Raw genomic sequence first — 27,138 nt, forward strand, 5'->3', positions numbered from 1 at the left:
AACCATTTCCCAGAGGGCTGTACGGTGCCTTGTAATGACATAATCAAAAAGTAATGGTGTTCTGGACGTAAAAGAAAAAAAAAAAAAGCAGGGCCTGATCCATCTCCCATTGAAATCAAAGAGGATTTTGCCATTGACTTCAGTGAGAACAGAGTTCTGGACACAATCTGTGTGCAATTTATTTGCACATTTGCTAATCCAAATGATCCTAACTTTATCCAATAGCATGTCTAAATGTCTGTCTGGGAGTATGCCTGTACAAATGCATAAGTGTGAGTTTATCATATGGTTTAATTTAAATTATTCTGGCATTTTAAAAGCATTTTCAGTTACAAAGGACAGCTTTAGCTGATTTCCACCCCAGAATTGGTAAAGTTTGTAACTTACATTTCAGGCTGCAATTCAAATTCAACTGCATGCAAGCTAAGGACACAAGCAGATTCTGCATTTGTGGGTTAATTTTAAACTGATCTTACCATTTTGCAGCCATTATTTCCAAATGTGAAAAGCTCTACAAATGACTCAACTCATCAGCTATGGTCCTTAGTTTCCTTGAAGGGAAACTTCTTTGATGACCACAAGAAAATTGCAGTCAACGGCAAGCAAGTTTGCCATCACAAGTCTGCTGAAAACACAGGATGAACTCCTTGATTGCTGTAGTCACGTGAACAACCCCTTCAGAACAGCCCAAAGTCAAGCAAGGTCGCTTACACCAGGAGTTAATTTAGCCTGCTGGGACCCTTTGCATTACTAAAATGAGCATGATTTTGGCTTGTAAATGGGGGGTAGAATTTTTTTTTCACTTTCTGAGGGGCATACATCCATTTTAGAGTAAGCCTTTCAGAATAAAAGTTTACTTCACATTATAGGAAATGACATTCCTTTTTTAGATTTCCCTTTTCAAAGCATGCCTCAGATTTCTAACTTGCAGCAGAGAGCTTTTGTATAAGTAATAAAAGTCTTTAAAATTAAAATGCTAATCGTAAACAAACCCAAATGCATGAAAGATATAGTCTGACTGCATAACAAAAGAGAATTATATAATTCTATTTGAGTGAAATCTTTCATCTTTGATTTACAGGTTTGAGTCTGGCTATAACTCAAACCATATTGTTCCATATCTTTCATATCATGGCCTTCCCCAAAATCTTGTTTTAATTAAGGTTCCTTTCAGATTTCAGAATAAAAAGCATGACAGTCTTCACTTATGGCTTTAATATATCTTTTGAGTTTGGAAAATATATAAAATGAACATCACTTGCTTTAAAAGCTGAGCAAGCTATCAAATGCTGCAAGCCGAATACTTCAAGGTATCTCCCAGGGTTCATGAGGCAAGAAAGTTGTAAACAAAATAAAAGTTGCTGTAGCAGAGTTTTGTTCATTTGAAGTAGTCTTACATACATGCTCTATCTCTTTCTGTGACAGTAAGGCAACACGTGTAACAGTTTAAGCGTTCATTATCAGCGAAAGGCACAACTCTATGTTACGTTCTCAAACATGAAATTAAACCGCTAAAGTCACGTTGCAGGGAGATCTTGCTGCACTTTGGGGATCTAAAATAAAGCTTAAACCCTTTGAAGCTTCTTAAGCAACATCAGTTCTCTTGGTGCAGGACTACATAAAAGAATCAGTTTGTATGCACATGATGACCTGTAAAATAACACCCCCAACACAACCTCCAGAGAAACACCTGAGCTTCAGAAATGAGCTGCACGCAGTCACTGAAGATCACTGCTCTTAGAGTCAGAACGCAGAAACATTTCGGAACAAACTAAAAACACATTTCAAAAGCCATCCATTTTTCAAAGACTACTTGATCTCTGCTGCACATCTGGTGAGAGCTACTGTCAACTACGGAGGGTACAGCACTTTTTTTTTAAAGGCAGAAGATCGCTTGTTTTAGAGAATCGTGAATGTGTTTTTACAATAGAAAAGATCACATGAAATGGGGAGTGATGGCTGGGAAAAGGGAAAAGAAAATAAAGCCCCACCAAGCACAGTACTTCAGGGGATTTATAGTACAATACTAAGTGTTTTCCCTTTAGCTAAAATCCCTCATTGTAATTTACACACCTTTCACTTATTCAGCTAAGAACTCATTACAGGGGGTTAAAAAATGTCACATAAAGGGTTTTTTTTTTCTTTTTTTCATTACACAGAGCAAAGGAAACAAATTCTATTAATAATTTAACACAGTATGAAAAAAATTACCCAGTAAAAAGTGTCAGAAAGTGATTCATGGAGTTTATCAAGTACTTTCCTGGCTGTTGCAACTCTTGTATCTATAATTTATCATGTAGAATTTCATAATACTCTATTTCACAATTTATGTTGCTGAGTGGGTCACACAGCATATAAAAAGCATGCTCTAGGCTCCTTCTCCCAAGCCCGTTTTACTGTAACTCTAGAATTGTAGCGGTTACATTTAAGGAATCTTTAGGGCCCTTTCAAGTCCATCCAAAGAACAAGTGAAGCTGCTATTCAGAGTTTTGTGCCCAGTGTTTATGTTCCATCTGATCTGTGCCACCCAAGCAGCAGACAAGACATGTCTGAGGGTGCTTTGGGGGGATACACAATGATGTCACCCACAGGAAATATCAGGAATGACTTGGCACTTCACAGGGCTGGCTCTTCTTCCATGGGCTCGCCAGCAGCTCTGTAAAAATAAACAGGCAATCAGAATACGGCACAAGAGTACACAATGACATTGTAGATTTTCATGCATAATCAAAGCTGATTTTTCAGCTCTCTCTGATGTTTATTTGTGTTATTCAGTTATCCATAAATAGAGTTTCTTTCCTAGGAAGTATAAACAAATGTCAAGTGGAAAAACATTTTAGATCCAAGCAATCACTGAAAATGTTCCTGTTTATATTAAAATATGTCAGAATATTTTATAACTTTTTGTCCAAAACTGTACATGCTTTGTGTCAAGCGAGTCAAATAATTTCATGAAAAAAAAGCTGTGATACTTTTATTTTACAAGCTTTTGCAAGTAAAAATACATGCATTTACTTTTTCACACCATTTTTCACCCACACCATTAATGCAGAATAATTCCCTAGTAGCCAAGTAGTTAGCAGTGTTTTTTCTGGGGTTCTTCCTCAGTCCTCTGATTTTTGATTCTGTGCTTCCACAAATGCATTGCCTGCCTGCAACTTCTGAGACCAAATTCTGATGGTCAGCAGATCACGGTCATATAGAAGGTGTCTATTAATAATACAAAATCAGACTATATGTTTATCTATTATTTGAAAGCCTCTGGGAAATATCCAGTTTAGGCAAGATGACATCCAGTAAAAAAACCAGTGGGGACATATGTTGAGCTGGTGTAAAGTGTCATAATTCCTTGCATCAACAAGCTACGGTACCTGAGGATTATGCTAGCAATTATAAAATGGGAAGCTTCTGAGGTCACAGTGAGACTTCACTATTGAAGGGCATAAGAATTTGGACATAAACCATTTTCCACCTCAGTGTGGCAGAATACCATGTTACAAATGAGCTCAAAAACCTCCTTAAAATAGTCACTTCAAGCAATTTTGAAATGAGGGGAGAGCAAGAAGTAAATGCAAATTAATAAATAAAAGAGAGGTTTACCAGTTAAATCTTGCAAGCCAGTAAAATAACTGGCTTCTGTAAAACATCCCTCAGAAAGTACAAACTCATGAGATCCCATGGAAAAAAAAAAGTAATTAACGGGTGCTTGCATGGGCTTTGGTAGTTTATTCAGCAAGGAAGCCAGAGAATTTTAAATGAATCTGGAGTTTATTAAAGTCCTTCCCAATGAAAAATTCAGCAGTATGTCTTTAAATTATTTTATACAGGTTATTCCTTTGTGATTTGGAATGACCACAGCTAGCATGTTGAAAAATATATCAGATGAATGATATATGAAAAAGAAGATGTTTTTCAGCCTAATGACTTTCCAAAGGGTTTCTGACCCTAAAGATTATTAATCTATAAATCTCAAATCTTTTGTTCCTCACCACACGGTGGAGAATGTTTCCTACATACAGTAACCACTGCAGCTCCCTCATTTCTGAGAGGCAAGATGAAGCAGGATTTGAGGCAAAGCTGCAGCAGAGGCCACTTCAGATGGGGCAGTGCTGTGGTTGGAGCACTTCACTGCCCACGTTCAGGTGCAGCAGGACAGAGCTCCCTTTACACAGGCAATAAAAGCCTGGTGATCTTACCAAGATATGCATAAAAATGTTTAATAAGACGTCTTTCAAAAATTACTGAGATCATCACTGTCTTCTCTTTCCCCCCTCCCTTGCATTGTTCTGGCTTGCAGCAAAGACCGCACAGTAGCAGCCAGGCTGGGATAGAGCCCAGCCCTCTGCTGACGTCCTCAGGTGTGATAAAGGATCATGCACCATGTGGAGAATTCATCCTAATGCTGCATGTTGCTGTTGGGCTGACCACACACTTCCACTTTCTCCTGCTGCTTTTGCATGTCCTCTGGCATAACAAAAAAGTGCAACAAACCCTTGTTAAAAATCCAGGATTTATGGGGTTGTCTGGGAAAAGAATAATTTGAAAGCAGATTACAGCTTGGTTTTTAGGTTCTGCTGTGGGTAGGTGAATGAATGAGAAGAAGTAGTTGTCAATAGATTTCAATTGGAGATTGGCAGAGCAGCAAAGAGGGGAGCTCTGGAAATCTGGAATTGAAAGTGGGAATTTGGGTTACTTACAAGAAGCTGGGGAAGTGATACATGCAACAGTCTGTTCACATATATTTGGCTTCTGGGAATGACATTGTCATGACCATCGTACAGCTGAGAGATAATCTTCTTCAGGGTTTTAGTTCTGGGCAATTTTTCACTGATGAGGGTGTTTCTGAGTGCCAGAACTGACCTCGAGTGCTATATTCCAATATATACCAATGTATTCTAACAGTACGCCGATATCTGCGTCAGCCAGAGCCTAAGCACTAACACAAATTTTTAAATGCAAGTGCCAGATGCAAGGCCCTTTTTGGAAATGGAGCAGAGGTTAGGGTGCCCTGGTGAATCCAGCTGTTGTCTCTCAGCATGGTTGCTCTCACAGTATCCTCTAGTCTCCTTTTGAAGACTTATGCGAGTGCTTTAACTTCCTTTTATCAGTGTCAGAGAAGTCACTGGATCTATCCAGTGGCTTATCATTAAAAGCATACATTTTTATGGGATAACAGCTTAGGCCAGAGTTTTGTGTGAGAGCCAATAGTTTTACGGAACTTAGTACAGAGAGTAAAACACTGTAGTCACATAACACTGAGTAGTGAACTAATATGTACTCATTCTGCTAAAATCAAAAGTTCTCAAAAAAAAAAAAAGTGGCGCAGAGACTGACAGGTCAAATCTATGTTATCTCAATTACATCACTGTTAGTTACATCAGTTCAGTCGGTCTTCCTATAGCCAATAAGAAGTTGGCATAAAGACATAAAACGGGTGAAAAATCCCACTGTATATTGTATGCTTTGTCTTGTTCCTCAGAGATGCAGCTGCAAGGTTGGGTCTGACCCAGTCTGATTCTGTGTGGGCCATAGATCCAGAAAAACACCGATTAGGACTACAATGATTGTAGAACCACAATAGTGATTTTTCATTAAGGCTTAACTGTGTCTCATTTAAACTGCAAGTTCCTAGGACCAGAGCCCTCTTGCATTCCGTCTGCTTATTTTGCTGTGCTGGATAGAGTGCTCACCTGTAGCTCTCTCTATGTGCAATTCACACTATGGCAGAATGAAATAGTCTCTTTGCAGTTAGTGCTGAACAAAATGATTCTATTTAAAAATTAAAACAAAATAAATAGATGAGGCAAAAATCCTACCATATGGATAACATCTGGCAAAACATGTGACATCCCAAGTATTGTTCTGTGGCAGTTGAGAATAAATGGCAATCACATTTTTTAGGAGAATATTATTTAAAATAGTTCATATATACACTTAAAAAAAAGTTAATATTTAAGAATATAGAAAACCCCTGTACATCATCCAAAAAGGCAAATGTTTCTCTTACTTTATTTTTTAAATTAGGACTACAGAGATTCCTCATAGCTGCATCATCACACACATAAAAATAAAAATTCAAGGTATGTTTCCAAGTCACAAAAACTGCTGAACAGAAGATAGATTTTCTGGCATGGTATGGCTGTTTTATGCCATAGTCTGTTCCTAATTTAACTCAGCTGTCTCAGGGAAGATCATTGTAATTGAAAAGTAATACTCTGGTAGCAGAGAGCTAGGAAAAAAGAGGTAAATTTCTATACCATGGAGATGCTTTGGAGTGTCTAAAGACATCATATAAGAGATCCTGAATAAGTGTATATCCTAGTAAAAATGGTCTTTGCATGGATCAAAGAAAAAGGAACTAAAAGTAAAAGCCATCATAGTTCAAGAGCAGAGTAACGTAACTACATGTATACTCTCAAAAGAGGAAGTAATATACAAATACGGCAAATTAAATAAAGCATAAATTCTTGTAAGTTAAATGCAGCTCCCCAAAAAAGGACAGTATGAAGAGCAACATGTTAAAGGCATAAAAACTAGTAATAAAAAGATCTTTCAAATACATCAGAAGAAATGATCAAAGCATAAAAGGAGCATCAAGGAAGGTAGATCGCAAAAGCAAAATGAACTATTTATATCTGTATTCACTAGGGAAGTGTCAGGGAGATTTTATTATTTGCAGATGAACTATCTGAAACTGAATCAGCACTAGAACAAACTGATATATACAACATCGCCAAATTGCTAGGAGGAGATAATATTTGGCCACTGAGTTCCAGGAGAATGCAATTATGACGTTGCTGAAGAAATAATTCTTGAGCATATTTTACTGCTTAACTCAGCATTCACACCAGAGGCAGAGAAGGTAAGAAATGCAATTCCCCTTTTGGAAACTACAGGAGATACAGTAAGCCTGTATGTGAAAATTGATAGCAACTATAACCAGTGATAAAGTTAGCAAGCATTTAGATAATAGTAATTTGTGTAAGAGTTACATCTCAACACTTACAGAGAAATCAAGTCTTACAAATTTATTAGAAGTTTCTGAAGGAAATAAAGGAAAAGGTATCAAGTGATACCTCTGTACAAAGAAAGACTTCCAACAATTTTATCCAAATGCTTTGAGGAACTTAGGTTATGAGAGAATGTCTTCTTATAGATTAACAATCCATCAGAAGTAAGAAACGGATAATAGTGTTGGTGAATTTTCACCACGGGAGGATTCTCCAGAGTGTCGCAAAAAGACTTGTCAGACTACCAGCAGATTTAGGTGACGTTTGCTGATGACAAATTACAGATACTAGTCAGTTCTAAGCCCCATAACACCATTTCTGAGTGGAAAAGAAGGTAAACAAAGACAAACTAACACACAATACACAAAACATGGGGGAGGACAGCTGTCACTGTTTATACACAGTGATGGCTGTGACTGAGAGCTTGGAGTTAATGGTAGAAGAGCAGAGAGCAACAGAAAGAAAAATTCCCCAACATTAAACTACTGTGTAAATCCATGTTGTGCCCAGCACCTGGAGTCTTCCATGCAGTTCTTACTCCTTCTCAGAGAAAACTACAAAAGGCACAGAGGGGGGCAAGAATCATCAGAAATAGGAATTATTTTCATACCAGGAGGAATATGGAGTCTTGAGAGAGCTGAACCGTTTAAAACCAGAAATGTGGCAGAGACTATGAGTAAGAGAAGAGCTTCTTTTATTTCTCACAATTCAAGAACTATGGGGTTCCCAGTGAATTTATCCATTAATATGTTTAGAGCAAAGAAAGAGAAGTGCAATGCATGATGAGGCTGTGGAATTCACTACCTGAGTGTCAAAGGTGTAAGCAAAAAGAGCTTTGAAAAAGTAATGCCTGGCAGGTATCCTGGAGGCTTTTACACAGGATGGGTCAGATACAGCTGTTGAGATCTTCCAACTCACCAGGGCAAGGCTGGTTCTAAAACTTCTCTGCTCCTGGTTCTCTTCCTTACGCACCCACTACTGGTGGGTGAGAGGATGGTGGGAAAGATAAGGCTGAGCACAGCTGAGGTAGATACCCAAACAGTGAAATGCTAAGTCAAGCTTTACGACTTCATATACAAACATAGCAAGTGACCTTAGATGGTGGCTAGCTGTACGTCATGATTCAATCAGTTGCTCTAGTATATAATATAATGTATGCAACATAATGCAGTGTGACTGAAACTGCAATTGGTAGCTCTGTAATGCTAAGAATGATGTCTAAATATTACACTTTGTTTTCATTTCCATTTAAGTAAAATCTATGTTCAGATGAATGAGGGCCATTAAGTCAAATTCTGATCAATGTAATTCTCAAGATTTACTGTTTGCTGTAAAAATAGTAAGTGCAAGAGATCTCCCTACACACCCTTTTATTTTACCATTTTAAGAAGAAATGTACAGAAGCTCCAATATATCAGGAAGAGCACTGTACTGAATATTTTCATAGCATGATTTCTGAATGGATTGTCTGGCCAAAGCAAAATTCTAATCATCTAAATCTGTAATAACATAAGGAATAAGCAGTTATCAGCACACAAATTTTATGGTAGTTAGAAATATCTTACAGGGCATGCCTGTCCCTTTAATTGTATCTGTATTTAAATCTGTGTTAGCATCATGTTTTCTTTCCTATCCACAAACTCTTTCTTTCTATATCTGTTCTCTTCTGAAGTCTATAATCAAGTTTCAGTTGGATCTTAAAATGCAGAGTTGTGCTTTAGTAAAGTAAAACACCAAAAACATAGCAGCTTTTCACGGTTTTCTTCATTTAGCCTGCCGCAGAAAAATCAAATAAAAAATAATCGGCACTGTCACTTGAAGAAAAGAAAGAAAGAGAGAAGAAAGACAGAGAAATACTTAAGATGGGTCTTAGCCAGGAGCATCTTATCCTTTATTCATTGGTGGTAAATGAGTCAGATATGAGTTGGCCAGGAAAATAGCCACTTTACCCAAAATCTGAGTTTAAAGTGAGTCATCTCACTCCAAACACCAATATATCCTCCAACATAACTGGCAAGAGTTTCCCACAAAGAGACTCTTGCTACTGCTCTCTTCATCTGGAGGCCTGACCATCCAAAGCTGAAGTCAACAGGATGTCTACCATTAATGCAGTGAAACAGGGTTAGAGACGCAGGCCAGAATTATCAGCTTGACTGATCATGGTGGGAATTAAGAGAAAGTGAATAATCTCCTGGCATAATGAAGGAACTGTTCAGGCTGCCCTGTCAGCCACGGCGCTTTCTGCTCTGATGCTGTCCTATCTGTCACAACCAATTTTCCCAAACAAACACTCAATGCAAAGACTTTAAACAGGTCTTCAGGAGGTGGCCCCCATCTACCATGTGGGGAGGAGAGGTGAATCTACGGTGGTCTTATCAAGAGGGCTTGAAAGCCCAGACAGCTCCTCACGTCCCTGCAGCCCTGTTGCTTGTCACAAAAAGGGGCTGGAGAAGGAGCACTGCATACTTGGTCCTTAATTGCAACAAGCATAACAAATGTGAAAAAGCGAAGTTGGATTCATCACTACATTACTGTAGTTTGTGTTGGTATGTGCCTTTGAAATTAATGGCATGTTTTATTGACATTAATGAAGTTATACTGGCATGAAACCAGAGTGTGCAATGTCGAATCAGTCCCTGGATTTATGATCCCCTGCTGGACCTTCATTCATGCTCAAAATGCAGCCGGGTCTTCTCAGCTCTCCACACAGCTCAGAGGGCCCTCAAAATCAGACCTTCAGGGTGACTGTTTTTTATTCCATATTCCTCCTTACATTCAGTAGGAAGAAAACAAAGAGAATGATGTCCCAAAGCCTGAGAAAACCTAACTATCAATTTTGGCCCAGTGGGACAGCACTTATGTTGTCTTGTCACTGTCTGATGGCAGTCTGGCTTTGGGTGACTTCTTTGTGGGTTACAAATGTGGAAACAGGCTTAGGAGTGCTTGCATGCATAGGTCTTCTTTGTGCTGCTGAAAAATCTCTGCAGCACCACAGAAGATATTTCAAGCGAAGCCATTTTTCCACAGAACAATTAATCATGATGGATTCGTCCCTATAAGAGTCCAGAACTGATGAAGTGTAATGAATCTGGCAGCCACATGAATACATTTCAGTGCATCAGGTTTTTTTCTGTTTCTCTCAGCTCTGCTCTGAAATTCGGTTTTCAGAATGGGTGGAAACTGTCACAGGTTATCAGTAGGTAGGTAGTAAACACAATAATTAAGTGCAGTGTTAGTCAAAGGGTTATTTTGTTAAAGTCATGTAGGATCAGCAGTTGCTCTCAATGGCTGTAGCTTTAAGTGAGGGGAGATGCATAAAACCCACAATTCTTGGTTATTCTGAGCAATACAAACATACACAAAATTAACTATACTCTTTTTCAGACAATTTAAAATTTTGCTTTGTTTAACTGCATTAGTTCCAACACTTTAACTAAAATTCTTTCTAGTTCAGAGCTATGCACACTTTTCTGTCCTTGGCTAGCAGTAGTGTCTCGTAACTGTCACAAATTTGTATGACAAACCTTACATCATTCCTTTGCTGAGCACTAATTAGCACTCCCACAAATCTAAAATACATCTTCTGGTAGTCACTGGATTCTTCCTTAAGCTTTTATGTATTTGTTTGCAATAATAATAGCACAAAAATAACCATAACATATTAAAATATAATTGCAATTGGAAAGGTAATTATGTAAACACTACGAACTTTACTAGCTAGCTCTGCTCCCTGTGTGTCCCTTTGAGCCATGTCTGTTAAGCCATTGACAGATGAGTGCTCCCACTGTTTTGAGACACGTTCACTGCCAAACACATCTGTAGCTTTTAGCACTGCACTATTCCCCAGGCTGCCTATCAGTTCAGATTTGATTAAAAGAGCCAACACAGGAGGCAAAAACTGAATCAAACAAGTAGCTATCACGATGCAGGAGCCATGGATCCTTCTGGCTCCACTCCCACCACCACTCTGCCTACCCACAGCTCCCTCCTTTCTCTCCTGTTGTTACACAGCTCGGCTCCACAGCCCACAGGGAGCTGACGAGTCTCCTTATAAGGCTTTTTTTCCCCTTTCCTCCTCCCTCCCCTGTTTTCGCTGTGAGATGGAAACCGAATGGTTCCACTGCATTTTGGATCTTCCTCTACTGGTGAAGGCCAGGAAAGTTTGTCTTTAAAACTAATAAATAGGAATCTCCAAGAACTTCTGCAGTGGCTTTTCTGATTCCTAATGACTCTTTGAAGAAATACTATTTTGTAGATGACACAATATTCAGTGGCTATCAATTTTTTCTCATCTCTAACTGGCAAAAAACACAATAGCAGTTACTGTATCATTTTCTCAATTTGTGAAACTGAAAGCAAACTTCACCAACATAAAAAGCAGCTGACAAGCTGGGAAAAAAAAAAAGCGTTCTCATCCTTTGCTGGTGTACCTTCACTTTGGTACACAGAACATGTTGGCTCTAATCCTGGTCAGGATTGCTTTAAGTTTTATACTGGCACCGTTCCATTGCTTCCAGGGAAGCAACTTTTAATGTCTGTCTAATATCATTTAATAATTATTTAAGTCCATCCTTATTAAATTTATCTGATCATGTGTTAAATGCCTTCCTAGAAAATTAAAACAGGTTTGAATAGCTTCCAATGAGAATAATATGGTTATACTTGATCATGTTTATTTTCCTCCTGTGGATATTGCACTTTTTATGTAGTAGAGAGTATTAGACATGGGGAGAAACTAAAGTTCTTGAACCAATCATGAACCTTAGTAAAGAATTACACATGCCAAAAAAATACATGTTAGCACAGAATACCTCTGCTTCCAGTGGCCAAGTGAGAGAACTGAAATCCAGGGATGAAAAATTCCAGGTACCTCAATTAGTGGATAATTTTGAAACGACCCTTGGTCTAGCTGTCTTCATCTCACTTGACTGGAGTGAGAGCTTTGTTCTCTGCAACAATTGCATATGCTTACCTGCTGCCTTCCTGAGGGATACACTGCTCAACATCCACTGAAAGAGAGGCCATAGCAGACACCGTTTCTGTCTCCTCCCTCTCTCGTTTCTGAGACTCAGCCAGAGCACAATCCACTGGCACAGAGTATGGCTCCACCGACTTCCAGTACTTGCCTAAGGAAAACACACATCATAATTTATGGGAATTTTAGCTAGCATGGTGGTACAAGCATAGTAATCACTCAGTTCAACACTGGGTGATTATAATTTAAAATCACTGTGGTGTAAGCAGTACAGTTGAAATTTCAGACTGCAGTGAAGAGGTATATTTCTGAACTTAAGAATGCCAAGTTGGAAAGTTCTTTCATTCCAAGGGCTGTGTCACACCCTTCCCCAGAAGGTAGTAAACTGGAGGAGTAACACACAGGCTAATGAACTCATACTGTCAGACAGGCTATTGGCTTTATCTACACAAGGTGAAGGGAGTTCAGGGCAGGGTTAATATCTAGAAGCTCTGATATGGCAGACAGTTGACACATATACAGCAAATAGGACTAGAAAAATGAACATCGTTGTACAAAGTGCTCACACAGCACTGTCTTGAAAAGGAAAAAAGTCAGAAATGCCAGCTCGGACTGAAGTGATGTTGCCAGAACAATCAGGTTTGTTAGTCCTGGATGTTCTTTCTCCTCCAACCTCAGGGCGTATACTAGAACAATAATTTATTTAAAACTTTCATATATGAACTGGCTGTTGCTGGAAAGCTGCCAGATATCATAAGGAATAGAGCTTTCTGGTTTGCTGTGTAAAAACACAGCAATGGATTAAAAGCATGAGGATTCTCAGCTCTCTGCCTGCAACAGAAGAGACAGTTAGAAGGTTCTGGAGCAATGCAAGCAATAATGGCAGGTGACTCATTGTCAACATATAAAATGGGCTGGTGCTGCAGTGCCGTTAAGAAACAGATGTTGATTAGCAGTAACCAGGTGAACAAGTAAGAATTTACATATGCATTTTTTACAGTGCGGTAATCCACTGAGCACTCACTAATTGCCAGGTGGATGACACCTGGAAATTAGGAGCTTTGGGAAGACTGAGAGCTCTGAACCAGAGCTTATTCAGTGTTTAGCAAGAAGCTTCCAGCAGCTGCTGCAGAGGTTGGGTCAGGGTACTTATCTGGGAATTAGACAGAGGGTTTCAACAGCTGTGAAAGAGAGTGGATCAAGTAGGGGACTTTTCCGAGGGCTAAAAGGAGGATTTTGGCAGCTGGGCAGCAGGCTGAGTTCGAGGTGCTTATCCGGAGGGTAGCTGGAGGCTTTGACAGCTGGGAGGCCAGGCCAGCGGTGGTGCTGCCTGTGCTGCGCAAAAGCTGCTGAAAACTCCCTCTCTGGTAACAGAGCTCTCAACACAGTTTCAGGCTTTTCAAAAGATGAACTTTTTCCTCCAGTGAGAAAGCAGCTGTCAATAAAGCCTGAAAATGTCTTTATTCAAAACTATCATTGCAAGATGAAAGCCCAAGTCAATCTGCGAGAACAACCAGCAAGCATGGCCAGCGTATTTCTTTGAACTCTAATAGTGTGCACGTTTGAGTAGTTAGCAGAATCTTTATATAACGGGGACCTTCTGGGGATAAAATGTAAAGTGTATTAAGTATCCTAAAAAGTTGAGATTAAGTGTTAGGAGGTTGGCTCTGCTCCAAAAGCACAAAAGACACAGCTAGAAAGTTATGTACATAACAGTAGGCTCAATGATTGGAGCCTGGCAAATTTTATAAAAACAAGGCAAAAATATTTTTTAATATTACTGTGCTCAGAGACCATATTCTCTCTTCATTAAAAAATACACTAAAAACAAACAAAAAAGTTATATGAGCATTCCACAATGTTCTCACAGATCATATGTGCAAAAGTCAGTCCTTGCAATATACACCCAATTCAAACCCTATAATTTATGAGCTAAATGTTTGCAGAGTGGGTGGGGTTTTTGTTGCAGAAACAGATGTGCAAGAAAATCAAATCTGTTGGCATGGGAATAATACCCACTCTTGCCTATAAAAGAAATGAGCCCATGTTCACTGCTGGAGTTTTCAAGGGCTCTTATTCATAAAATAAAATATTAGTACCCAGCTACCACTGTGTTGCTCTCCTGCAGCAACAATAAAACAGCATCAGTGAAGATTGCTACATCACATTTGTTCATTCACACACAAGCTCGCACACCAGCTGCCCCCTGAGTCCTGATTTTCTTGTAACACTAAAACTCAAGGCCAATTCAGGCATATTAGTGGGCTCCCTGTGCCCATTTAACTGCCCTCTGCTCCCAAGCGATCGGTGATTTTCCTTATTTCCCTGCATTTAGAATTGTATTATAAGAGGGGTTTGAGCAATAAAGAGGGAGAGCAGAGTCAGGCCAGGAAGCAGGTGGCAGCACCTATGCTGCAGTGGAGGGTCTTGGAGAAGAGGAATACATGGCAGGGTGTTTGTGGTTTGTGGGAGGAAATTTTAAAGCAGTCTCAATTAGGAATAGCAACCAGGTAGCAGTGGGTACCTCATGCAAAGATGCTTGTGGAAAAGAAATGATAGATTTTTCTTTCAAATCAGAAAGCTGTACCTTACAAACACATGTGGTAAGCAGAACAGCTTTGCAAGCTTCTTTTTAGAAAGAACAACATTCATATGTTGTGCATAAAACATACAGAGCTCACACGCGTGCTCAACCAAAAGGTTTGCAGGCAAAGCCTTGTGGAATGGAGAGGCAGTCAGCCTGCAGCTGCAAAGGGGTTTTGTTAGAAGCCCTAGGTATGCTGTGGATTGACAATTAAATGAGCTCAAAAAGCATCTGCCTCAAACTGCTCACATCTCTGAAAATGCCATTTCTACTGTGCTATGCTGGAATGTGAAATTCTACCAGTCCTGTTACACTCATTGAGAAGAACTTGCTGGAACTCAGGGGAAAGAATGAAGCACACTGCTGGTTTCATTCATACAAAATTTGAAGAGCAATCATGATGTGCAAGAACAAACAATGAAACCAAATCAGTCTTCTAGGTATGCTTTCGCTTTCAGCATGAAAATGTGCTTAAGTCTACCTCAAAGATTTGTAGGAGTACTGATTATTACCAGGAAATAAAAAAAGTGAATGTTTCTGTCACTGTTACAGGCATTTGTAATTGCCTTTCACAGATAGATTTGGACATGTTGTCCCATGGCTTGCTTGAAAAAAACAGTTTGGGGGTGGTATTCAAGCTAGACAACAGGATATTTTAGAAACAGCATATTAGATGGGTGTGGGAACTACTACTTCCAAATGTATTACATTTCCAAAGGAGCTTTGGATCACTGTCACAAACAAGACATTTATACAAATTCCATTCTAGTTACAAAAAAAGTTTTTTCCTCATATTGTCTGAGGAACTATTGTATCTTCATTTTTTTTTTTTTTTTTTTTTGCAGCAAACACAGAGGAGTGACTTTTTTGTCTAAAATATTGATAATATTCATTATCAAAGTTGGATCACAGAAATACATACTCAATAGACATGCAAGCAATGATCCAAACAAATCAGGCTTTCTCAGTATCTCTCAAGGTGCTACCCCACACCCCAATGCTTTTCAGCCTGTGTAACTCCCTATAATATTCAATGTGTACTTGCTTCTCTTAATTCAGTCTAAATATGCTTCCTCCATAAAGCTGCACTGAGCTTCCTCAATGCTCCTTTCTGTCATCCAAGCATATTGCTTTCTAGTACTTGATCTCTCTCCAGACAAAATGAGGCATGCATAATTTTTTATGTAATAGCGGCAAGAAAAGACAGAATATTGTGTATAAATAACTCCAAACCCTGAGTTTGTGAGACTTAAGCCCCACATAAGGTTTCAGAAGAACAGCCCACAGGTCTGCCATGACTGTACCAGTTCTTCTCAAACCTAAGCTTGCTCTGAACAAGCAAAGTTAAGCCACTCTGCAGAGTTCTGAATTATGTTTCTAGACACACTCTATATATTTGTTCCTAAATCCATTCCTATTTTCTGGACTGCCATCATTTGTATGTATTTCTAGTAAGACACTGTGCTTTTCTGGAGCCAGTATATTTTTTTTCCCAATTCACCCTTTTTTGTTTCAAATCAATTTTCCTTAAATGCATGTCTTATTTCAAACAGATTTGCATATTCTTTCTTCACGTCTGTGGCCTGTGTGCAGCTTTCTGTCATTATTATAATTTGCAAATCTGCTCTATCTTGTATAGTACATTAATTTCCTTATCTTGCTGATGCCTTCGAGATCATTAACAGTGAATGATAAGGAAGATAAGCTGCCCTAGGACATACCTGCCAGCAAAAATGACTTACTGGGATTTATCATAGACAGCTGCTTTACTTAGAGCATTTGCATACCTGGGTGACTACTGGATATGAAGGATGACTTATATACCTACAATGAATTTTAACTGTCACTTTACAACTAAAATCAGATTGATAATTCCTGAATCATCAATGGATAATGCATGGTGTCCTTTTTACAAACTGCATTTATTTTATACAGATGAAAACCAATTATTTGTGATTCATCTAACATGAGGCAAAACATTTGTCATCCATTTGTTATTGTTAAGGAGCCAGCAAACAGTAGAAGTCAAAAAGCTCCCACTGCCTTGGTAAACTGGCAAAGAGCAGGAGATTAGAGAGTTTAAGCAAAGTATGCTCAGTTGGATTAAGGAAACTGATGGCAAAGAGAAAATTTTTCAGTGACACTAGAGCAGATGCCCTAAAGTAGCCAGGTAGTAAAGAGTTGGGTTCAGGGCACACATGTGAAGCAATCAAGCACCCTCTGCACCAGAAAGAGAATAAAATCCTGTATTTGTTAGAATTGTTCCTTGGATCAGTGCCCATTTTGAGGTTTTAAACTTTATCTCAAATTCCTGTATATCTCAAAGTGAGTAACTTGTAAAGGCTGCACAAAGAGAATCTGAAGAAACAATTTGTTTGAGCTCTAATTTACCTGTCTCTTCCTGTCCCTCATTGACAAAGACCTATTTCATCCAAGCTGCTCTGGAATGGAAAGATTTGCGAATATTCAGAAATTGGAAAGTTCTAAATAATTTCAGTGGGTTATGTTTTTCAGGGCTAAATACATAGCAGAAACAAAAAAGATGTCAAAGAAATAAAAATAAAAACATATATATAAATATATATACACACACTAGACACATCATGTTGGTTTACACATAAAACACTTGCCTGTTCTTTTCTCTGAAACAATAGTTTAATGTCTATGACATTAATTAATAATAAAAAATACCCCAAACCCAGCAACCCAAACTGAGAAACATACTTTGAATTTCAGTGGTCTTTTTTAAAGAAGCTATTGCATTCATATTGGGGATTTGGTGCACAATATCTTCTGGGAGAGGATCCAGCTGCAAGAATAGAACAGAGTAATATAAATATTCAATAAGCCACAGGGAAGTAAAACAAACCGAAACAATCTAATCCTCAGGAAAAGCACAGCCCAAGAACTGGTTAACATTTTTTTCATATCAGTTCTAAACGTATAGCCATGATTTTGTTTTCCGTTTTTCAGCCATGTAATTGAATTCCAAGGGGCTTTTCTATTGGCTGGAAGACCAATCTATGGAGCCTCTGAAGCAGGTGCATGTCTGTGTATTATTCATTTAAAAAATCCTAGTTATTTGTGTAATTTTTGTAGGTTCCTCACAAACCAAATTCCACTGCGTCTGTGTACGCAGCTGGGCACTCCAAACAAAACTTTGCTGAAGCCACACTGGAACCGAAGTGTGCACTCTATTATCTTTATTTTTCTGGTGTTATTACATCTAAACATCTCACACATTTTAAGATTTATAGGGGAAAACCATAAAACACAGCTGCTTTTACTAGCATTGAATTAATTTCAAATAAAGTAGTAGATAAAAATGGTTAAGCAAATCAGCAGTAAGAGTTCTCTAAGTAAGTTTTTTATAGAGTCAGCTTAATTTTAATTAGCCATTTTTAATTGTATATTCTTTGAGTAGGGCTGCATCATAGTAAATTAGCAGAAGGAAGTCTTCAGTTACTGCACAGTTATTTTTGCCTTGCAATTGATAGATATATACATGTGCTTTTTTGTCCACCTTCCATGCATTTTCTCCTAGAAAAAAGGTAAAATACTGTTTGGGTTAAATGCCTCTTCTTGTACCGTAATAATTCTATTCTTCTTGAACTATGCTTAGAGTTCAGCCAGTTTTGATGCTTCCCCACATAGGCTGTTGAGGCTGCTTCCTGTGGAGACAGGAGTAGCAAACATGCCAAGGTGGACAAGAAAGAGCAGTATCAATACGATTCTCTCTTCCCTAAAGATAAGGAAGTTTGCCCATCATTGGCAGGAGACATCTGTACTACAGACAAAACTCCTTTCTTAAGCATGTCTGGGTCTACTTTAAACTAGGTCAAGTGAAGCCCACCCAAGGAGCTTCCTCTGTGATGTTAATAGTTCAGTAGCCGTCACATATTGTCCTCTGAGTTGCTACCACTGCATTGCTATCCACCAATTATATAAAATCAGCTTTGATCCAAGTACACGAAGTGGGAAGTAACTGCAGTGTAGATACTCCCTTAGCAGTGCTATTTTAAGCAACCTCAGCTACAAATCCCAGAACTTCTGGGATCCTACCATTATGATCAGCAGTGAATGCCTGTCAGTGATAAAGACATCGCAAATATCACCAGTCTTTTGGCATCTCGGTAACGAAAATTAATAGGGCTGTTCATGTCATTATTTGCTTAGAATCCCATATGGGATTGCAGCTGGAAGATTTCCTTGTGGCTAGAAACAATAGCACTATGTTTTGTTTTCAAATAGCATAAATCATTCCTTTCTGCGCAGTGAGCAAGCGTGCAGAGAAGTGCTGGTAGGACCTGACTGGGTCCAAAGTCTGCTTCATTACCGCAGAGGCCAAACTGCAAAGAGAGATTGTTGCTATCTAAGATGTATCACAGATTAGAACAAAGAGAGTAATTACAACAAAAATAATATTTACAGATATATTTGCAGTTTTTAAAACACATTTACTTCACGATCTTCATTGGTTACTCTGTTTGGTAACTCTTGCAGGTACCTGGGGGAAAACTACACATTTATGAAAATGCCCATCAACAGATCAAGCTTCACAGATTTTAGAACAGTAATCCATACAATAATCTTAATAATCCATGCCTTGGGTTATGTAGGTAAAAGGCACTTTCCTTTATAACTTCTTATTTTTTGTTTAAAGTAATCTATCATCTGGCCAGGAAGAGGACAAAATATTGAAGTTCTGTTTGGTTGTACTGGGTACAGGAACACAGAAAGGGAAAAAACCAGGAGCTTAAGGTTCTCTTTTGACAATTACCTAATTCCTAAGGTTTTGATGACCAATTCACTCCCCTGAAGTAGGACAAAATAGTTCCAGGCCATAACAGTAGGAATAATAGTGCAAGGTATGGAATTGCCAGACTGCAAGATGTGAGCTGTGTCTTGCTTTGCCCTTTGAGTACCTTGAGGGTCTTTCTGCAGACCTATTGTACAAATTATTGAACTGAGAGCAACAGGTGTAGAGATAGTTAGAGGAGATTTCCTATTAAAAGGTGAATATTTTGTTGATTCTTCAGAGCTGGATTTTTGCAGAAGCAAAAAAAGGTCTTGATTTTTTCTAATATATCAATGACACCTCTATATTTCTCAGTGCAGAAATAATTTTTTTAACAACTAGGCTGCATCTGAATATCTAGACATATAAGATGAATATTTAGAAGTTACAGATGTGTTTTTAGAAATCAGGGTAAGCTGATGAATCATTAAAGAAAAGTAAAAGGGTCAAACATCCAACAATTATCTAATTTATTACTCTATATTATCCCAATAATTACTCTGTTAGCTCTACTAATGGATCTGCATGTGATGTGAATATAATAGTCATGCTTGATCATTTATCATTTCCTTAACAATTTTTTCCACAAAACATTAATGTTGTATACCAAGTTCAGCTTCTGCTTTGAAGCTGTTCTGCCTCCTCACCCTTAGGGATAGCCAGGCAGAGCTTGATTCACCTCCCGTAGCAGGGAAACCTTATCAGGCTCCAGAAGTAAGTTCATTACATCATATACCCTATTCAGACCAAATGCAGTACTATTACTAAAACACCGCAGAAATAAAGCCAGTGGGTTATAGAAGCTGTTTCTATACACTCTGAAATGAGGTTGTCTGCATTTGAAAGAATGGTTTCTGTTGGCAGCTATCCCCTGGTTGGATACAACTATATAGACGTAGAGGTGTCCCTGGAAAATATCAGCAGTTAGACCCAACAGTGAACAAAAGAAATCACTCTCCACCTCGCATATATGGCACCATCACCTTCCCTCCTACACTTATTGGCATTCAGTTCATGAAGTCTACTGAATCTGGAGGCTAATAGAAAGGAAGCTGAAAAGAACAGATAGAAAAGAAATCGTTCAGAGAAGAACAGCTCATGACAGCACAGAAATAACCAAACCACTGGAGAGACAGTTTGGACCAGACACAAAGGGTCACATTTTCAAAGTTTTTACATGGCTGAATTGGGCTTTTATGCTCAAAGTAGCAGATGAAAGTCAAAACTGTGTCCACTAATCATTTTTAAAGTAGGAAAAACAATGTAAATGGGCAAAAATCACTTGGGTTGCCAAAGTCTGCCAGAAGCATATCAACAAATGTTTGAAGAAGGAATTAACAATGGAAATTTCATGTGCCCAGAAGGTGATCTGAAATGATCCTTGGGAATGTGGAGAGAATCTGAAACTACAGCAGTCTGTACTGAGCTAGAAAATCTATAAAATTGAGCAATATCTGTACTGTCCTTAGCAATGTTATGTATTAAAGCACCAAGATTAACTTCAGTGAATATTGTTGCAGAGTGCAGTTAGAGATTACTGAAAAGTGAAGCAATTGCAAGCATGAGGTAAGGAGCATGGAGAGTCCTGACAGAAGCAGAGGAAGGCGAGAAGGCAGACAGGTTCCTCAGGGATTCCTAGGCTGCAGGAGGAAGCACTACAACCACCCTTTCCTGGATAAACTCTGCAAGAAGCATATCAGCACCAAGATTGGGCTTTGTTGCTGTTAGAGTTGCCTATGACTACAGATGACTAAGTTCAAAGCTATCACAGGTCCTCTGTTTTCTCATATTAGCAACCTTCTCAAAGTTTATGCACTTTCTGTTTATATATAAGCACTTTAGGCAGGTATTTTTGTGATCCACTGTTACAGTGTGGCACCTGAAGGAGTCAGTTTTCAGTAGGGAATAGATTCAAAGGCACAAAGGGTCATTAGCACCTACTAGTTCCCAAAAACCAAGAGGTGTCTTGGAAATATATAACTTTGGAATCAGAATATTCTCTGTTTCCTTGGCCAAACCACTTCCTGACTAGCACTGCCCACATTGTGGACTTTGATGTCACCATGCTGACCTCTGGCATATATGTTGCTCCAGTTTCCTGCTCCATCTAATTCTGTTTCTGGCCCAATTTCTGGACTCTGGGTTTATGTAAGCAGCAGTTGACAGGTGTCTTAGACTCAGTGTTAATTATTTTCTAGTATTAGACTCAGATTAACAATGCGGATGTGAGATTGTGACCAAGTTTACCATGCAATTTAAAATTGATCTCAGGCCATATTCACTTCCATTAATATTTCCATTTTGGAGAGAGAAATGCTTACCTGTTCTGGCAAATAACCCCTTTTAACGCAGCCCAGGCTCTCTTGGCAGAGCTCACTGCCTATCTGGCAAGCAGCCCCAGATTCACACTGAATTCCACAAAGGAGAAAGTGCCAACTTTTCATCATCAGCAAGAAAGCTGCAGAGTATGAGCTTTCCACTTAAATTACCATCTCCTCCTAAATGCCAGCTCAACAGATTGCAAGAAAGAAGCACATAATTCACACTCTGCAAGAAAATTGTACAGTATAAGTTTTCAAGCATGCTTGGGAGCCAACCAATCACAATGTTTTGTCAAATTCTGCTTCAGACTGAAATTCAAGCCAGAAGAATATTTACTAGAAGATGTTAAATTTAGTCACTTATAAATGTTTTTGCACTTAGGGCCAAATTCAGCCTTGGCCGTCACAGTCAATGAGAGCAGACATGCATCCTCTGTGTGCTTTTGTTGCAGGGTCCTGCTGGGCAGAGCACACTGTGGACCACACTTCTCTGTTTCCTCTATGCAAAGAAGAGCATGACCCCATCTGCGACTAATTATCACTTGTTACAGATCGCGGGAGACTGCTGTACCACATAGAGCTAAAAGACATTGCCCAAACCTGTAGACAGATCAGAGGGACCATGACGTTAGACAGACTTCTAGGTCCCATGGAAATATTCCACCTAGCTGCTTGAAAAGGGATGGGATGAGGGGGGACCTAGATCCTTAGGTTTTGACTCAAAAAGTCTTTTTCTTGAAGGAATCCTTCCTTATTCTCTCTGGCTGCAGAAGAAACCCCAACTGAATGCAGTTATGTTGGAAATAAGCTGTAGGATTTAGGATACTGAACTCAGGAAAGCTTATCCCAGAGGGCTTTTCAAATCTAAGTAGTGCCTCTTCAAAAGTAATGTGGAGGAAAGAAACCATAAACCATCCTTTCACATATAGAGCAGCCTTACTGACCACCACCTGGCACCGAAAGGCATAGCATAGAAGGTTTTTCTTTCACTGAAGCTAGGATGGACAAAGTAGAATGGAATTTCCATTCTCCATGACAAAGATTTTGGGGAAAAATCTCATTATTCAACACAATTTTTGCACACTTCTTGGAATAACATACAAATCTTAACATTTAATGGTTTTCTTAGTTGAGTTAACATGTATTTCTGTGTGCTTTAAAAATAAGTATTTGAAACTATCCAACCACTATGTGAAAAACTGTAGAATAATTTAAAGAACATCAAAATAAATGAAAAAATAGAATTTTAAGCACAAAAGTATATCTTCATCTCTGAATTGCATAGGTTTAAAAGCAACATCTCTTTTCTAATTATCTGAATCCATCATTTCCTTTGTTTTGACAGATGCTCTTTTAATGGACAAGTTCTCAAATCATGATGAGAAAATTCAGGGATATTTTAAAGCAACTGATGTTCATCCTGCCTTTTTACCTTCCAGAAGGATTTCCATGTTTTCATTTTGGATTTCAAGGGAATCCAGCTGCTTAATCTCTTCTCACCTTTTAGGAAGATTTCCTTCCAAGGAGATAACCTGCAGTGCTCCTAAGTAGCTCTGCAAATGGTCAAATAGATTTTTCTCAAAGTGACATGGAAATTTTCTGCTTGTACACAGAAACAAGGACAAGAAAACTTGAGATCGTGAGAACTTTTTTTTAAAAGTAATTTTATATGTAAACCTTCTAATTAACAATTTTATCTTCATAAAATTTATCCTTACCTTTACTTCTATAATTTCCTTTTTAGTTTTCTTATCATTTAATGAGGGATTCACATAACCAAACCAGATAGAGACATTTCAGATGCTATAGGGTGTCTTGCCTGATTTCCAGTTGCTGCTCAGAAAGGGTGTGGATCTCCTCTAAGTTCTGCATTAGATCTACCAGTCCTATGCTGATGTCCCAGAGACCCCACAGTACCTAAAAAGGCTTTAGGCAACTTTGTTTAGGGAACTGGGTCTTAGAAAGAAACAATTAACAATAAAAGTACCTCCAAACAGAGAAAACTGACAATTATAATCCTATTTGTGTTTCTGTCAAAATTTGAAATTATTGTTCAAAAGTACTTCTGCAGAGAAGTTCAGAAGTCTTGACCACACATAGATGGGGCTGGTAGCTCATTTAAAATCAGAACTCTTCCAAGAAAAAGAGACCTTTTTAATAGTTTTTTTGGTTAGTCTTCAAAATCAACAAATGTATGCAGGAATTTCCTGTGCCATGCTCAAATTATTTAAAAAAGATTAACTTGATAGTGTATTCTTTTCCTAGTGGCTCCACTTGCATTGATTAAGAGAAGAGTAAAAAGTTATCTTGCTAAACAGATCACTGTGCTATGGGCCACATATAACTAAGAGCAAAATACATCTATTTTGGATGTTAACTTGTTTTCCTTCTTGGTTTTCAGAGAAAACTTAAGAAAAGAAAGCATTTTTCACTTGTAAGTTTGATGTTACCTCTACCTATCAGACCAGCTCTCCATGAAAGTTGGAAGTGGTGGCTAGTTTTACAGTTACTCTTTTTTTAAAATGTTATTCTTCTGGTAATAGAACACATGAAGCAGTGAATTTCTGTATTGACAAGTCCTGGCCAAAAACAACAAAAGAAAATAAAAAGTTCTCAAAAAACCCTGCAAAATGTTTATAAATTCTAATCCTCAGCACATGAATAAATACATCTGACAAACTGCAGAGTACCTTATAAAGGCCTTTCCCAACCTTTCTAATTTAAGTTCAATTACATGTGTAGTGTTTAGAAACTGAAGTTCATCTTGCCAATGTTTTTAAACTGGGGTTGCACTACTTTTATTTGTAAAAGTGAAGGGCAGATAATAACTTATAATTATCCTATTAATCACCTGTAAAGAATTGCACTCAAGGAAGAATACATCCTCAAATTACAATAATTGTTTGTTTAAAGAAAAATATTTTTTTAATGGCCTTGGCAGGAACATGCTTGGGGTTTGCTGTACAAGTTCATGAATATTATGCTGAAATCAAGCAATGTATAAGCTACTGGCCATGTGGTGTAGATTGCCATAAATCTATAGATGTCAACAGATGTGCTCATTGCTAACTGCTAACTAGGTATCAGACTTCCTCATTAGTGTCTGCTCCTCGGCAACACCTTTACTTATTCTTTTGAGCCAACATCAGTTTCTTGTGGTGGTGTCAGTAACAACATCCTTTGTAGCCACAACATATTTTCTCATTGAAATTCTGCTGCATCAGGCTATTTAATGCATGTCCCTGAAGACAACGTTGTGAGTAAGAGCACATGGAAATAATGCTTATTGCATGAGATGTTTCAAGTTATTAATGACCATGTTCTTTTACAAGTGATTAAAAATGGCTGCATGGTTATGTTTGTCTTCATTCTCAGTTATTGAATTTTTGTCTCTCCTGACATTTGGTTTGCTATATATTGCAAACAGATAGGCTCACAATTTATCTAATTTTGCAGTCTCGAAGTACTCTAAAACAACATGGAAGAAAGTCTCTGTTCCAGTGCACTTATCTCATTCCTTTTTCTCACAATTGGTATATTTCCTCGGATAATGGCTAGTCAGTGACAGCAGAAATAGTTGGGTGTGATATAGTGTTAAAAAAAAACAAGGCAGTTTTCGTAAATGGATTTAGAAGGGCTATGAAAAGTGACTGATGACATAAGATACCACCACAGGGAAGATGATGACAGAGAATATCAATGAGATTTCTTTTTTTTTTGTGGACATGTCTATTTTTCTAGATTTCTGAGAATATTTTTGAAAAAGCTAACACTTTGTTCTTTGCATGTATAATGTAAAAAATAATAGGCATAAAGATCTTTTTTCTGATGGGTCACAAAGATGAAAAGCAAAGGTTTAAAAGAAAATGTAGAAAATCCTTCTATGGCATGTTGCTTCACATTATTAACATAGGTATTAAGTCTTGAAATGGAAGGGAAGATACTTTCTAGCAGACAACAGAACAATTTCCACCAACATGAATGCTTATCTTGTGTTTGTGTACAGAAATAGCATGTACTCATATTTACTTTGTCTGACAGTCCACTCTCAACAATTTTTTAAATAACATGTACAGTATTTGATAAATCTTGGATGGTCCATTTAAATTACACACAGATCAACATGAATCTTCATTTACAACTTAAAAAACCCCATTTTTTAAGTCTTGGACATATTTTTATTAATGTTATTTAATTTCAAAAGCCTCTGAAATATGTTCTTTCACATGCCAGTTGAAGTCTCAAAATACCGCAAAAAATGTGCCTTTGCAATATCCAGCTCCTAAGAGTAACAGATTCCTTGTAAAAGCCATTTTTGTTACATGATAGTTGTCTTGAAAGTCAGATCCTGATAGATGATATGCACATCAGTGACTACCAATGATGTTAAGTCTGGTATTCAACACGTCACCAAATGCAATTTTGAGGTATTAAATCTTACTCAGAACTGTGAATAATTTAGGCAAACACTAAAGGATTTGTTTAATCATCTAATTTAGAAGTCCAAACCAGCTCATCTGAGGTCTGCTCATTTCTAAGACATGTTGAAATTGCATGGTTTTTATACAAAATGAAAAAAAGACTGATGCCATTGTTATTAAAAGAAAATCAAAGATAGGAGTTTCAGCAAACTTGGATCATTCTCTCCACCTACTATGATTTATATTTTACCTCATTTCCTAACAGGGCGTTTATACAGGCTTCAGATGCATCACAGATGGCAGTAAGGTCATGTCCTCCCTCCAGTGCCAGCACAACACGGCCATCTGCTAGCTTCAGCAGTTGCTTGGTTAGGTGACCAAAACCTAGTATTCAAATACAACAGTGAAAATAATTAAAGCAGAACAGATATAACTGGCATATTTCACATCTGCTGCATGAGAATGTAGAAAGCTCATGCATATTGCACAGGGAGCATGGGATATATTTAGTCCAGTATCCTGTTTCTGACTATGGCCCACACCAGATGCTTTGGAGTTAGGTATATGGAATTTTGTATGAGGCAGATGTGAGATAATGGACCTCATGCTGATCCCTAATAGCTGGAGATAAGTTGAATTGTGAGGCTCTCTCTCTTCTTACCATCATTAACCATTATCACCCTGGATTCCCCTCCTGATTGTACATCAATGTAACACACACCCATGTTCTTTAGTGATCTGACATAACCCTGGTCACTCATGGCATCAATATGACAAATATCATTTATAGTTAAACTATAATACTATAATTAAATTGCATGAAAAAATGTTAATTTGGAGAGAAGATTTGGGAGAGAAGTTTTGTGGTAGTTTCCTAGGACAGCTATTGCTTTTGATTAATCCCTTTAAGTTAGTATTGATAAGTAAAGCTTTGAAACCATTGAAGTTAAATACCCATCACATTTTGTTCTTAACTTTTTCACTTGGTCTGTTCTAGTTGCTCTGCTGATGGTCATCACTACTCATTCC

At 38.1% G+C, this 27,138-nt stretch overlaps 1 protein-coding gene across 1 annotated transcript; it reads right to left on the reverse strand.

The window, feature by feature from the left end:
• Positions 1-1,223: 1,223 nt before the first annotated feature.
• LOC104462857 (histone deacetylase 4-like) lies at positions 1,224-26,870 on the reverse strand. The gene is made up of 5 exons (XM_010074991.1): positions 26,771-26,870; positions 26,360-26,493; positions 17,294-17,378; positions 11,983-12,136; positions 1,224-2,656 (listed from the first exon to the last, which is right to left on the reverse strand). The coding sequence occupies exons 1-5, from the start codon at positions 26,868-26,870 to the stop codon at positions 2,617-2,619; spliced, it is 513 nt and encodes a 170-aa protein (XP_010073293.1). The 3' UTR covers positions 1,224-2,616.
• Positions 26,871-27,138: the final 268 nt, after the last annotated feature.

This window comes from Pterocles gutturalis, unplaced genomic scaffold (genome assembly GCF_000699245.1).
Source record: "Pterocles gutturalis isolate BGI_N339 unplaced genomic scaffold, ASM69924v1 scaffold977, whole genome shotgun sequence".
Classification (NCBI taxonomy): Eukaryota; Metazoa; Chordata; class Aves; order Pterocliformes; family Pteroclidae; genus Pterocles; species Pterocles gutturalis.